A 14395-nucleotide genomic window follows, 5' to 3' on the forward strand; every position below is an offset into this window, starting at 1 on the left:
GAGGAGGAGGCGGCGGCGGCGGCGGCCGCGGCGGCGGCTGGGGGCGGGGGAGGGAAGAGGGAGAAAGGGGGAGGGAAGGGGGAGGGAAGGGGGCGGGGGCGGGAGGCCTTGCGGGAGGCGGCGAGCCCCGGGCACACTCGCTTGCTGCTCGGCGCACGGAAGCGCCTGTCCCCAAGCCGCGCCAGCCGAGCCAGCCGGGCGCCGTGCTCGGTCCGCTCGCCGCGCGGGAGAGAGCTGCCCGAGACAGAGCCAGCCCGTCGGCGCCGAGCCGCCGAGCGCCCGGCCCCGGAGCCCCCGAGTGCGGCGCGGCGAGCCCTTGGCGGCGGCAGAAGGACCCGAGCGCCAGGAGAGGGCGGACGGGGGACAAGGAGGCTCCCGGGCGCGACGAGGAGAGTCTCGGAGGAGGAGGCGCCGAGAGGACACCGGGGCCTCCTGCCGCCGCAGCTGGGTCGAGGCGAGCAGCCCACGCGGGGAGCCCCGGCGGCCAGCCGCGGCCAGGGGAAGGGACATCGGCAGCCCCCGCACTAGCAAGCGGCTTGTGCCCAGGGGGGCGAGAACGCTCTACCCGCCTGGGGCCCGCCGCCGCCGCCGCCGCGCTGCCCTCCCCTGTGCTGTCAGCCCCGCCGGGCTCAGCCGCCGCCGCAGCATCTTCTGCCCCTGCTCCCCCGCCAGCCTCGAGGAAGTCCCCGCTGAGGACCTGAGCCCCCAGGCGAGCAGGAGGGAAGACCAGAGACTCCCCTAAACCACCCAGATGCGCAGGATTGAAGCGGTCTAGTCAAAGCTTTCTGTGGATTAAAAAAATACACAATTTTTTTTTGTTTTTGGCAGAAGAAAAGGAGAGGACGACCAGCGGGGCTCTGCAAGGAAAAAGCGGAGGGGGGGGGTGTAACTCGTGGATGCGTTTTTCCATCCCTCAAACATCTTGTTACACTTTGTAAACATTTTCTTTTTTTAAGCCCCAGCTCCAGCCGGACGCCCCCAGACCTCCGAGGTTCGAGGAGGTGGTGGTTTTCATTTGGGGCTTTGCATATTTTGGTTGTTAGGTTTTGAGAGAGCCCTCTTATTTCGCCAGACGTCTCATGCGGGGTGAAGTCCACTCGGCCCCCTCCCCTGAGCCTTCGTGTGCACGAAATTCGAGGAGATCCTGTTACTAAGGATATAGAGGAAAAAAATAAATCGCGTGCTTGGATTTTTTTTTTTAATTGCCTGCTTCTCCCCACCCCCAAATTAAGTTGCTTAGCAAGGGGGAAAGAGGCTTTTTCCTTCTTCCAGCAGCCCAGCCGAACGCCTTTCGTTTTTTGCCCCCGCGGATCTTCCATGTAGGAAGCCGAGGCTGGCGAGCCCGACATTCGGGAGCCACTGCGGGGGGGCCTCTTTTTGGGGAGGCGCCGACGGGGGCAGGCTCGGCCGTCCCCAGGGAAGCGGCGGCCGGGTTCCTCCGGGGCGCGCCGGGGCCCGAGAGCCGCGCACGGCGCGGGCCGCGCGGGGTGGGGCAGCCGGAGCGCAGGCCCCCGATCCCCAGCGGGCGCCCCCGGGCCCCCGCGCGCACCCCGGCCTCCGGGAGACTGGCGCATGCCACGGAGCGCCCCTCGGGCCGCCGCCGCTACTGCCCGGGCCCCTGCTGCTGCTGCTGCTGTCGCCTGCGCCTGCTGCCCCAACTCGGCGCCCGACTTCTTCATGGTGTGCGGAGGTCATGTTCGCTCCTTAGCCGGCAAACGACTTTTCTCCTCGCCTCCTCGCCCCGCATGTTCAGGACCAAACGATCTGCGCTCGTCCGGCGTCTCTGGAGGAGCCGTGCGCCCGGCGGCGAGGACGAGGAGGAGGGCGCGGGGGGAGGCGGAGGAGGAGGAGAGCTGCGGGGAGAAGGGGCAACGGACAGTCGAGCGCATGGGGCTGGTGGCGGTGGCGCGGGCAGGGCTGGATGCTGCCTGGGCAAGGCAGTCCGAGGTGCCAAAGGTCACCACCATCCCCACCCCCCAGCCGCGGGCGCCGGCGCGGCCGGGGGCGCCGAGGCTGATCTGAAGGCGCTCACGCACTCGGTGCTCAAGAAACTGAAAGAGCGGCAGCTGGAGTTGCTGCTCCAGGCCGTGGAGTCCCGCGGCGGGACGCGCACCGCGTGCCTCCTGCTGCCTGGCCGCCTGGACTGCAGGCTGGGCCCGGGGGCGCCCGCCAGCGCGCAGCCTGCGCAGCCGCCCTCGTCCTACTCGCTCCCCCTCCTGCTGTGCAAAGTGTTCAGGTGGCCGGATCTCAGGCATTCCTCGGAAGTCAAGAGGCTGTGTTGCTGTGAATCTTACGGGAAGATCAACCCCGAGCTGGTGTGCTGCAACCCCCATCACCTTAGCCGACTCTGCGAACTAGGTAAGAAGTTGCCCCGCCACCCCCAATATTTTCCGGCGCGCCAGTGCTGGAAGAAAAGCCCCTAGGGCAGTGCGTGTGCAGCCACCCCTCCAGGGGGAGTGTACAGCCCCTCCTGGGAGGAGACTTGGGGAAAGTAGAGAAGGGACACGGGGAAACTCGAAGGGCATTCCCTGGGGGTTCCCTTCCAGGTTTTCTCCTGTGTTGCCCCGAAAGGGTCTGTGGGCACTGCTCCTGCACACAGTGTACCAGACGTGCGGTTAAAAATTAGACGCCTTCATTTCCGGATCAACAAGGGGGTGCAGAGGGAGGTGGGGGGGGGGTCACGCCTCCCTGCACCCGGAAAGGCGTTAAGGTGTGTGGCCGAGTTGGATTCGGTCCAAGCCCGCCAAGGAAGGTTGGGAGAAGCGAACTGTAAAGGCTGGAAGGACTCCGCTCCTTTAGTAAATACGGAGAATCACGTCGAACACAAGTGGCTCAGATACTGCCGTGGCCGTGCAGCCTTAGAGTTTTGGGGCAAAGAGGGTTAGGATGGAAGACCGAACTGGGTATTTCCTTTCAACTCTGCCAGTTCCAGGGTGCTGAGGAACAAACAGCCAGGAGAAGTTGGGTATCCCTTACTTTTTCCTTCTGCACAGAGAAGTCTAGATAGTCGGCCCCCGGCGCCTCGGTGACGTTGTCTCCCCTTATTGCCTTGGGGCCTGGGCTTCTCTGCTGAGACCCTGAAACTCCTTCGCTTTTATCCTCTCTTTCTCCGTTCCTTCCTTTTCTCTACATTTCTGTACACGGAGTGTGTTGTGAGGGTTCACCCCGGGTGTCCGCAGATCCCCCAAGTTCGCCAGCACGCTTGGGATGCATCTCCCGAGTGCGCTGGGAATGGGGAGCCCCGTGTCCCCCTCGCGGGTGCCCAGCGGATCGGCGGAGGCGGAGGTGGAGGTGAATTGCACCCCTGGGGGGCGGGCCGGGGCAGGGAGCCGGGGTTGTTGGGAACTGGGTCTGGAGTCTGCGGACGAGGAGGGGGCACGGTCGCCCCCCGCCCTGTGAACTGTGAAGTGCGCTGCTCCGGCTGAGCCGGTGGTTTCCAGCCGGGCCAGCCGAGCGCGGCGGCGGCGGCCGCAGACGTGGAGGAGCGGAGCGCCGAGGCTGGCGCCAGGCGGCCTCTTTTGTTTATCTGACAGCTAAATATCAAGGCAATCACCGCCTCGCGGCCCTGCCTCCAACCCCCACAGCTAAGACAAACAGTTGGGCTAAAAGAATGACCCTGTTATCATAAGTTTCTATCTCTTTTTCTCATGGCTGGGCCTTTATTTTCTCTTGCTTTTTTAATTTCAGAGTCTCCCCCTCCTCCTTACTCCAGATACCCGATGGATTTTCTCAAACCAACTGGTGAGTAACTGATTAAACCCTTCCTATCGAAGTTAGAAATAGAGCCTGTAGAACCTGGGCTTCTGTGTGTAGGCAAAGGCCTGGGAAGGAAGGTGCTAGGCTTGCTTCAGGTTGGTTCTAGGTTTCCTCTGTTGGAAATTTGGTGAATTTTTCTGTTGTGGCTGGGTTTTTGTTTTGTTTTTTTTGCAAAGACGATCCCTTGATATGCTTTACGTTTTGTTCCTTTTTCATGTATTTGCACTCTGGCTGGGGGGCTCGGCTTTAACACATGGATGCTTTTAGTTCAGAAAGAAGTATCTTGGGAACCAAACAGGACTGGTTGGTGGGGAAAGCTTGGAGACTTCTGAGTGCTGGAGCATCTGGAAAGGGTGATTAGATGGATGGGAAGACATTTTTAAAAGGTGCAAAGAATACTTTGGTCTGGAGTAGACACTAGAACATTTCAGTAGAGGCAACAGCCAGTTAAAGAGTGGGTTCCCCCTGCCCTAGTCACTTGTAAGTCACCCTCTCCCGGGGCTTTCTCAGTATGCTCCGTAGGGACCATCAAAGTTTTGAGCATAGCCCTGCCTGTCTGTTGCTTTGTCACTGGCTGGCATGGAGCCAGGGCAGCCCATTTGAGACTGGCACCAGCCCTGTTGTGGTTGTCTGCATTCAACTTCTGGCCAGCAGCAGCACAGGTGATCCTCCTCTGGACCTCACAGTGCTGGGGACAGGGTCAGCAAAATGAGCTCGGGGGCGACAATAAGGACTAGCCCCAATTCCTGGCACTCCTTCTTACAGTAGGAGATAGATCTGTTTGCTAAAAGTGCATGCTGTATGTAACCTTGGTTTTTGTACTCTGTATACTGGTGCCTGTAAAAACATTAATACTTGGGACATTTTTATTTTGCCAAGGTTCTGGGAGAAGGAAAAGTGAAGGGTTGGGCACCATTTAGCTCCTGGAATTCTGCAGTTCCTTCCGCCTCATGTGTTTTGGCTGTTGGGCTTTTCCCCCCACTAATTAAAAGTTTTGCTGGGGCGTTGTCATAAATTAAATACTTTAATGAACGTGTAACCGAAGCCCATACTCTGCAGCCAACCCTCCTGGGACTCCACCAGCTCCCTCAAGTTGGGAAGGCGTTCCTGCTTGCCTGGTGCCCGTTCTAATAAGTGGCCCACAAAGCATGTGATATTTTGCTTTCGATTTACAAAACACCAGATAAATGGTTATTATTGAGGAGATACCCAGCTCTCTATTTGTAACACAGGTTCGCTGGAATTGCCAAGCTCTGTTTTCCTAAAGACTGTAACTTGACTGGGTTTTGGCTGAAAGAGTTAAGAATTCTTTTTATGAAGTTAGTTTTCCAAGGGGCCACCTCTGACCTGTTTTTGTTTTTCCTTCCATATTTTTCAAATTTGGAGGTTTTCCTTAAAAGAGAGAGGCAGTGACCTTAGCCCCAGGGGTAAAGACCAGCGGGGGTAAATGTTCCCAGAAACCTCCAAAACCCATGGAAAAGAAAGGCCATGTTCCCTTTGGTTTCCTGCTAAGACACTGGGATAAATCTGTTCTCAGGATTTAAGCAGTCCTTCTGCTAGGCCCGGACCTCATTTTCGGCGAGTGGAGTGATCTATTTATTCATTAGCAAGTGTTGACATTAGGTAGCAAAATGTGTGTAAACAGAGAAGCCACAGAGACAGGAATGTGCCATTTCCAAGGGGGAGAAAAGTTCTCCAGATCAGCCAATAGGAAGTGATTAACCTGCCGATCGGAAACTGAGACAGCTGGTTATTACTCACCCAAAATGTTTCGTTGAAAATAGTACAAAAAAAAAAAAAAAAAAAAAAAGAGAAAAGGCGCTGTTGTGTAAGAACTTAGCATCAGTAATAGACAAAGCCCCCTGGAGGGGAATTGTCCTGCCACATTGGAGGACCGCCAGGTCTGGGGGTGGAACACACCCCCCTCCCACAGGTCTGGGGCTGGTTTTGCCAGCTGCTGTGGCCAGGGGCATTGAGGTCAGACCACAGATGGGCGCTGACCCAGGTTTTCATCCCTATCTTGCGTATGGGATAATGTTTGGCCCAGGAATCTAGATGGACCATTTACATTCTTCAGTTTCTAAGTTCTAGGTTGAATTTTTGGTCTTGGGTTACTAGGTGAAACAGGCACAAAGTTTTACAGTGGACAACTGTTAAAATCTTAACCAGTCACACAATTAAAGGAATACATCCTGTGAAGTCTCCATCTTGGAAAAAGGTGATAGGAATGGGGCTGGGTCCTGGTACCCTTGCACCCTTTGGAGATGCAGAGGCCTCAAAGCTGGAAGTTCCATTTTACTGTAGTGGAAGCCACTCCACCCAGCCTCTGGGAGGCCTGGACTTTAGACACCTAGGTGCTGTGTGGTTTAACCAGCAGAGCCATCTTTGAAAGAGTGTTCACATGACTGAACCTAGGGCAAGCCGGCTGTGACTTGTGGCTGTCAAAAGTCAAAAAGACACCGCCGCCTTCGTATCCCACAAGAAATCAGAATTTGCTGTTTAAAACTGGATCTAGGGAATAGCTGTGTGGGCTCTGCATCCAGTGTTCCATTGTATCTGATGGTCTGAAAGGTTTGAAGAATGGCTGGCCTTGGGGGGTTGCTGGGTGAGCTCTTGGGGGACCCAGGTGGCCAGTGTCCATTGGCAGATCCAGCCTCCAAATCTAGGTTGGAAGTCTGGCATCTTGACCTGAGATCTGGCACTGCATTTACCTCTTAACTCAGATTCCTCTTAACTTTTCTAGGCTTCTTTTAAAATCAACAATGAAAGAGAGTAGATCATTCATTCATTCATTCATTGGTTCATTTATTCATGTTACAGGCACGATGATGTGCCCACCTAGAAATTTGAGGATTCCGATACAGTGCGGTGTTCTTCTGTAATCAGGGTTCATTTGAGTTCTGGGTATAGTGAACTACCTGGGGCAAAGCTGGGATCCTTGGGATATACTAGTGGTATAGTTGGTGGGGAGGGGCTCCTCTGTCTTTAACAGTACTTAAGAAGGTCAGAACACAGTTGCTGAGACTATGGTGGGACTCTCAGCTCCCTTACCTTGTGCCTATGGGTCGGGTTTTCAAAGACTGTTGGAGCTGCTCGGAGAAAGGAATGAGTCTTTTTCTCTCTCAGAACCTAGCACTTACTGAGGGCATGGTAATATTTAGTGTTGCATGAGTCAGGAGTGGCCTAGAGCTTCTGTCTGCCAGCCAGCCTGGGCTCTGGAGAAGAGATGACACAGGCCTAAGGTGAGCCCCTCACTTTAGAGATGTGTCTAATGCAGAGCTTTTCTATGGGTGAGAGATGGAGGTATGGCTCCTTTATCTTTGAGGCCAGTCTGGATGGCCAGGCCACCTCCAGGAAAGAGGGCAGGGACTCCGTGGCCTGCCTGGGGAGTGAGAGCTATGGGAATAGGGGTTGGACTCTTTGGGGATAGCCTGGCTCACTGGGTGGCCCTTTGAGCGAGTCAGTGACGCCTCAGTTTCCCTGGGTGCCTGTGGAACAGGAATACTTTGCTTCTTCACAGGGGTGGTAGGGAGGCCTAATTAACGTTTGTAAATCCCTCCTGAGATCAAAGCCACTGCAGAAGGGCAGAGCACCATTTCATAAAAACGCTTGTGGTTGCCTGCATGGAGCTGGCTTACCTTTGATCTGAGATAGGCTGACACCCTGAATGTGGTCCCAGCTCTGCTCTGAGATGCCTGGCTTTTCCTTTGAAACACACCTTGCCCCTGGGATTCTGCCAGCCAAAGGTGAGGGTAGTGGCTTTGGATAAGTCATCATGTTTAATGTGGGGGTACCTTCCATCTGGTGGGGAGTGAGTGGAGGAGAGGGTTGAGAAGTCTATCTCTAGAAAATGATGAAGGCCATCAAAATGGTTTAGAAAGTGCAGGGTACACACCATTTAACAAGTAACTCCATTTCCTGCCTGCCCCTATTGTTTTCTGTTTGATTAAGTGTATCCTGTAGAACTGTATATTCCTGTTAGGAATTAGACTCTACCCTGATAAAATCAGATTACACACATAGTCTTCTTTCTCCCCTGCCCATCTCAGCCATTCCCACCCCCACTCCTGCCTCCACTTCTGCCTCTCTGCTGCTGAGGAGAGTTCTTGAAAAGTTGTCCTTCCAGCCTGGAAATGTGGGAGAGGGAGTGACCCTGAGTTAGAGAGAGAACCTTAGCATTAAAGGGGGCAGACAGCAGAAACCCAGAGATGATTTGGGGGTATGCGTTGGCCACTAGAGGATTCCCACAGGCTGCTGGCTCCTGGCTGCTCTGTTTTCTGGCTTTCCTATTTGCCAGCATGGCCAAGTGGCTCCAATTGGAAACCCACAGGGACATTGTCCTAGTGGCCTGGGGTAGGAGGCTGGTGTCTGTGTGATCCAACCTGTTGTGTTTGCTGCAGACCTGGGCAGCATCGTTCCTTAGCCGGGCTCTCTACTAGGATGCTGTCAGTGGTGCATGACAAGCTTACAGGGTCTTGTATATTTGTGTTTCGTGGGACTAATTGGTTGTGGTTCATGGACATTATTTTTTGCTTTAATTGCTTGGAGGGCGGTTGTGGAGTCTCTGTTTCTCAGCTGGAATTGTCATTATCCTCATTAATGGTGAGGTCACTGTGCTGAGTACCTGAGGGTGACAGAAAAGTTGAAGAGAAGCTTATAGTCTAGTTAAGGGCAGATGCAACCTAAAGGTAAAAATCAGTGAGGAAACTCCAAGTGCTGGGTGCCAGAAAGGTTTTATAGGAACCGAGGGCAGAGAGCCTTGCAGGTCTGGGGTTGCCTGGGAAAGTTTCCAGGGATGAGGGGTTTGGACTAGCCTGGAAGAGGTAGAACACTTCCCCTCCGGCTTGGAGCCTTGCTGAGAATGTTCTCTGTCTTGATCTGGTGGTGGTTACACAGGTGGATACATGAGTAACATTCATTGTGTCTACTTGGGATTTGTATACTTTGTTATACTTAAGTTACTCCTCAATTAAAAAGGGGAACAAAGTTGCTGCAGCCTAACACCAATCTTGTGAATGTTCTCAAGAACTGGGAAACCTGCCTTTTTTTTTAATTTGAGATGGAGTTTTGCTCTTGTTGCCCAGGCTGGAGTGCAATAGAGCAATCTCGGCTCACAGCAACCTCTGCCTCCCAGGTTCAAGTGATTCTCCTGCCTCAGCCCCCCGAGTACCTGGGATTACAGGCATTTGCCACCATGCCTGGCTAATTTTGTATTTTTAGTAGAGCCAGGGTTTCTCCATTTTGGGCAGGCTGGTTTCAAACTCCCGACCTCAGGTGATCTGCCCACCTCAGCCTCCCAAAGTGCTGGGATTACAGGCGTCAGCCACCACACTCAGCCTGGGGAACCTGTCTTTAAAAGGATGAAGGCAGAGAGGACATGGGCTCCACGGAGGGAGGATTTTGCCCTTGACGAGGGATGACAGAGCAACAAGGGTTGAGAAAGTCCAACCCAAACCTCCTTTGACCTTGGGAACCACCTGGTATCCTCAATGGGGGACTGGTAAAGCAAGAGAAATTCCAGCCGGTCTGATTGAGCCTGACTCGAGTAATGATTAACTGGCTGCCTGGAGCCCAGACGGGTGACAAGGTGCTGTGGTCTGTCTTACAATGGGCAGTGAAGCCTGAGCAGACCATTAATAATCAGCATCGAGGCCGAGAGTCAGCCTTTTGGAATGTGTGGTTTGTCTTTCATGCTGTTTAGAATGTGCTTAAAGATGGATCTTGGTGTTTTTATTTGTGTATTTATTTCCTTCTCTCCCCTTTTCAAATCCACAGCAGACTGTCCAGATGCTGTGCCTTCCTCCGTTGAAACAGGGGGAACGAATTATCTGGCCCCTGGGGGGCTTTCAGGTAAGATGCTTTCTCTTATTTTCCTGGCAGTTCCAAGGTTTCTTGAAATTGCTAGAGACTGGAGGAATGGGGGTGGCCTTCCGCCACCCCAGCTGGTCTGGACTTCATTCTCATTTTTATGTGCCCTAAGCTGGGTGCATCGCTGGTGACATTGTCGTGCCCTTCAGCTCCTTAGCATGCAGTCCTTTACGAGCCAGGACTCTGGGTCTGTTCCATGGACAGGGAGACAGGAGCTAGCTGGGGACAGACCGCTTTGGTGTGTGAAGTGTTTCCCAGTGATTTTTTTAAGCAGCTCCTGGCTGGAGGGGCTTCAGCTTGGTGGCTTTGGTGTCATTAACTCATGCATTTGAGCTGTTTTTTTCTTTTCCCTTGGCGCATTGGGGAATGTAAAGGGAATGGACATGTCTTTAAGGAACTTGTTGAAGACAGATCCCAAGTGTACGATAGGGTTTCAGAGTAGATCTGAGGCTTCCCTCCAAGTTCTGATTCCCAGCCCAGCTTGCTGAAGGATTTTGTAGCACATGTCCTGGGCTGGGAGCACCAGGGTGGGAGCGCTGCCGACAGTAGGAGCTATAACTGTCCCGCAGTGGGACAGGTTTTTCTCAGGGTCCACAGGTGTGCGTGAAGGCTTGGAATGCCAGTGCTGGGGGTCATGGGGCTGGCTGAGAGGCAGTGGGTCACCAGAGAATTGTTGTCCTCAGGACGTCAAAAGACACTAATACTTAGAGAAACTTACTGGCAATGTACATGGGATACGTTTCATGTTTTCTGAAGAAATCCTATTTCTACCTGTTTTTCCATCACGTGTCATCACTAGGTTTTCTAAGAACTGGCTGAAGCAAGAGGGAAAACCTTAAAAACAAAGAAATGCCAGCGGAGTTTTGGGCATTTGGCATTTGGCATTTCTTTGCCTGTAGGATCACATGGTAGCAGCTGGAATAGGAGCTGTGCCGGGTCGTGGTGTGTCCTCTTGTGAGGTGCACCCTCTTTCGTGGGGTGCCTGCTTTGACTGCTTGGTGTGAAGTGTTTAATCCATGGCTGGCCCAGGCAAAGTGCATTCCAGACAGTTCCCTCCCTGGCGCTCCTCTCCAGGAACTGAGCTTGCTGAGAAAGTCTTTAGGGAGACCCTTGTTTTCATTTCAATGCAATCTATATTCTGACTATTATCTGAGGGTATTGTTTACTCAAAGCTTGTAGTGAGAATTGGGCAGGAAAAAGAGGGACTTGGAGAGGGGAGGGGCTTCAGGCAGGAGGGTGGGAGTGGACAGAGAGGCCCCAAGGAGGGAGAACAGGCAGCAGTGTGTGACCTGCATCTTTTCTGCTTTCTAAGGCTGAGAGTATTCTTGAAAGAAAGAAGGCCAGTGAGAGGAAAGGGTCTCAGCAGAATAACACATTCAGGATGTTGTTAGATGTTTTATTTTTTAAATCCTGAATGTGCAGGGAGGAGCCCCGGCCCCTCCAAACCACATGAAATAAGCAAGGGAAGTGGCAGCTTTCGAAAGGTTTGTGTTACTGATAACATCTTGTCTGTCTCCCTGGCTGGAGGAAATGACGACACCAGGCTGAGATGCCAGCCTGAGCGCCTCCTCACCCGCCCTGCCATGTGACCTGTGAAGCCCTAATGAGATGGGTGGTCTTTTTTTTTTTTTCTTTGAGACAGAGTCTCACTCTGTCCCTCAGGCTGGAGTGCAATGGCGTGATCTCAGCTCACTGCAACCTCTGCCTCCTAGACTCAAGCAATTCTCCTGCCTCAGCCTCCCAAGTAGCTGAGATTACAGGCATCCGCCACCACACCCAGCTAATCTTTGGTATTTTTAGTAGAGATGGGGTTTTCACCATGTTGGCCAGGCTGGTCTCAAACTCCTGACCTCAGGTGATCCACCCACCTCAGCCTCCCGAAGTGCTGGGATTACAAGCGTGAGCCACCGCGCCCGAAGATGGGTGAGCTTTTTGTTCCCCAAAGCTCTTCCAGTCCTAGAAAGAAACTGGGGGTAAAACAATCATTAACTCCTTCCCCTCACTCCTCAGGTAACTGCAGACACAGAGTTTCATAAGGAGCTGCCAGGAAGGCGCAGTGACTCTCTGAGGGGCAGTGTGGCTTAACAAGACTGCAGAAAGAAAAAAGAGGGGGGCCTCCACATGGAAAGAGCATTTGTTTTGAATTTCATCTCTTGATTGACTAATTCCGAAGGCTTCAGAGTTGGAGCTTTTTCTTCTTTCTGTCCAGAGTTGGAGCAGTGTATTCTTAATGGACCATGGTGGGGAGGGTAGGTTGGAGACAGTGTTTTGGGGGTTGATGTCACTGGTTTGGGGGCATCTGGAGGGGAGGTGATGGGCAGGAGAAAGCCTAGAGCTGTCCTCTTTGTAGTGAGAATGCCTTCCAAAAGGGAACTTTGTTGGCCCCAGCCCAAGGCAGAGAGTTTTGTAAATGGAGAAAGCCCAAACCTCCTCCTTTTCAAGAAGTGGATCATCCCATGGGGGGTGGCCTGGGTGTGCCTGCCTTGCTGAGGATGAGGCCAGTGGCAGGGCTGGATGTGGCAGGGCTGGATGGGGGGAGGGGCATAGCCAGATGCTGAGGTTGGGGAGTGGGGGCCCCGCAGCAATGTGGGGAGCAGTGAAAACGCCTGTGAGGAGTTTCTCCCTCCTCCTCCTCCTTGAAATAACCTCTCTGAGCCTCTTTCACAGGCCCTGTGTGCTGTTTTCCTTCCTGTCCTGCCCTGGCTGAGAGCAGGCTAAATGAATGGGGCTCAGTTTAGGGTGGGAGGAAGGTCGGCAGCAGGAGCCAGGGCTTGATTCTCTTGGCAAGGGAAGAAGGGAAAGAAAAAACAGCCGAATGTGAAAATGTGGTGCCTCGGAGGTGGGGGTGGGGTGTGCTCAGAGGCCTGCCCCCTCCTGAAATGCAGGGGTGACTCCAAGGCTGGCCCTTCCCTTTCCTGCTCCCTTGCAAGCTGCCTGGGAGGAAGGGGAGTAGGCGGGTAGGAGCCCTGGGGGCGGGGCTGTTGGCTGCAGGTTGGAATTCCAGCATTGCAGCTTTGTTTTGGGGGGTTGGAGGGGCATAGATGACAGCCCTGGTCCTTAGGGACTTGCAGTGAAACACACCCCACCCCTGCAAGTTTCCTCAGTCTGGGAAAACGGGACATTTTTAGAAGGCAGTGACTTGCTTCCAGGAGATTGTACTTTCGTTTTTGACAGCTGGCTCTCTGAGACAGATGGATTGCTGGGTGCAGGCTTGTGTGTGTGTGTGTGTGTGTGTGTGTGTGTGTGTGTGTGAGAGAGTGGGTGGGTGAGTGGGTGGGTGGGTGTTGCCGCAGATGTACAGATAGACAATCCCGTGCCCAAACACATGAGAGTGCAGATGCCCCCAGGCAGGCTCTGGGATAGACTGGGGTCCCTGTCACCGGGGTGGGTTAATGTCAGGGTGGCCTCTCCGGGAGTTTTGGACTTGGGTGTGGAGTTTGTGGATTGATTCTGCATTGTGATTTGGCAGTCTGTGCCCGGCCCTCTAGGGTGGGTGTCTTTTGAAAGGTGTGCAACCCCAGAACGGGTCTTTGCTGCTGCTTGGCCATGGATGTGTCATGACTCAGGAAGATCACCTGGGAGAGGTCTCATGTAGCTGCAAAGCCTCTGGGCTCGGCTCCGTGGTGGAAATGGAAAGGATTCATTCTGCTCCCAGAGCTTTCTGGGGGTCACTGGGAATGCAAAGCATGTGTTGGAAGCTGCATCTTTGCAGCCTCCATCTGGAGTTTCTGTCTGGGGGCTTTCATTTTGCCTGTCTGCTGTCCTGGTTTGGGTGGGTTGAGGGAGCAGCATCTCCCTCGTGAGTTCTAGGTTATTCAGCTGCGGACTCATTCTCTAGACTCCTCCTTTATAGATGAATGTCTGAAGCTGGCTGGGCCTCAGCCATAGGGACCTCCCCAGTTGGGGTAGGGATTGGAAGCCAGCAACCACTTGTAGTTATTTAAACTTCAAAAGAAGTGCTCCCATGGATCTCAAGGAGGGAGTTAGGAGGCGGTGGAGACAGAAGTGGTCACGTGTCCTGGGAAACCCCATCTCTTGGCTGTGCGAAGTCATGCTTGTTGGAGAGACACGGCACCATGCCTCCAACCCAAGGGTGGCCAACTCCTTTGCTAAGGTCTTAAATTCATATGTTCCCAAGTCTGGGGGATGGAAGTGTCCTTGAGTCAGTATCCATTTGGCATCCAAGAATGTTTCTCCTCCTCTTTGATCCCTGCTGGCATCTGTCACGGTCTCACAGGAGAGCCTTCAGAAATACCTAGATAATCTGAAAATGCGCCCCTGGCTCAGTCCACAGTTGACTTGGGCTCAAACCAAGTAGCTTAGGAAACATTGCTCCATCCTGTTTTAAGGAAAGTTATTCAGCTGCACGTGAACAATTATTCATTGTCTGGCTTGGAATTGTGATCGTGAACTGGGAACCTGGGCTTGGGTGCCTGCTGCTCTGGTTTTAAATGTAACCTCCCCTTGCCTGGCAACAAAACAGCTCATGGTTTCACGGGGGTCTCTAATGCCGTTGTGGAGTGAGGGCAGGGGGCGCAGGTTGAGCTCAGAGGCACAGGGGCCTTTCACCCACATGCTCCTGAGCATGGATTTTGGGAGACTCAGGTGGACAGGCACACATGACCGTGAGCGAGCTCCTTCCTTCCCATCCCCTTAGTACCCTGCAGGCCACTGTGAGAAATGACAGTCTGGAACTGCAGGGACACCTTCTGCCTCTCCTTAAACACCTGCCAACAGGATGATTCAGAGCTAGGGTGGACTCACCCGGTGC

General features: G+C 53.7%; 1 protein-coding gene across 2 annotated transcripts in view; it reads left to right on the forward strand.

Annotated features, from left to right (window-relative positions):
• The first annotated feature begins 633 nt into the window (after positions 1-633).
• SMAD7 (SMAD family member 7) overlaps positions 634-14395 on the forward strand; it is a 31017-nt gene continuing 17255 nt past the window's right edge. The window contains exons 1-3 of one of the 2 annotated variants that reach the window (XM_012440871.2): positions 634-2358; positions 3688-3741; positions 9532-9606. In XM_012440871.2, the coding sequence (XP_012296294.1) occupies positions 1746-2358; positions 3688-3741; positions 9532-9606 (742 nt within the window). In that variant the 5' untranslated portion in view covers positions 634-1745. The remainder of the gene's footprint in view (positions 2359-3687; positions 3742-9531; positions 9607-14395) is intronic. The other variant, XM_012440872.2, reaches the window with a different exon arrangement.

Source organism: Aotus nancymaae, unplaced genomic scaffold (genome assembly GCF_030222135.1).
Source record: "Aotus nancymaae isolate 86718 unplaced genomic scaffold, 86718_ANA_hifiasm-v0.15.2.pri h1tg000020l, whole genome shotgun sequence".
NCBI classification, from domain to species: domain Eukaryota; kingdom Metazoa; phylum Chordata; class Mammalia; order Primates; family Aotidae; genus Aotus; species Aotus nancymaae.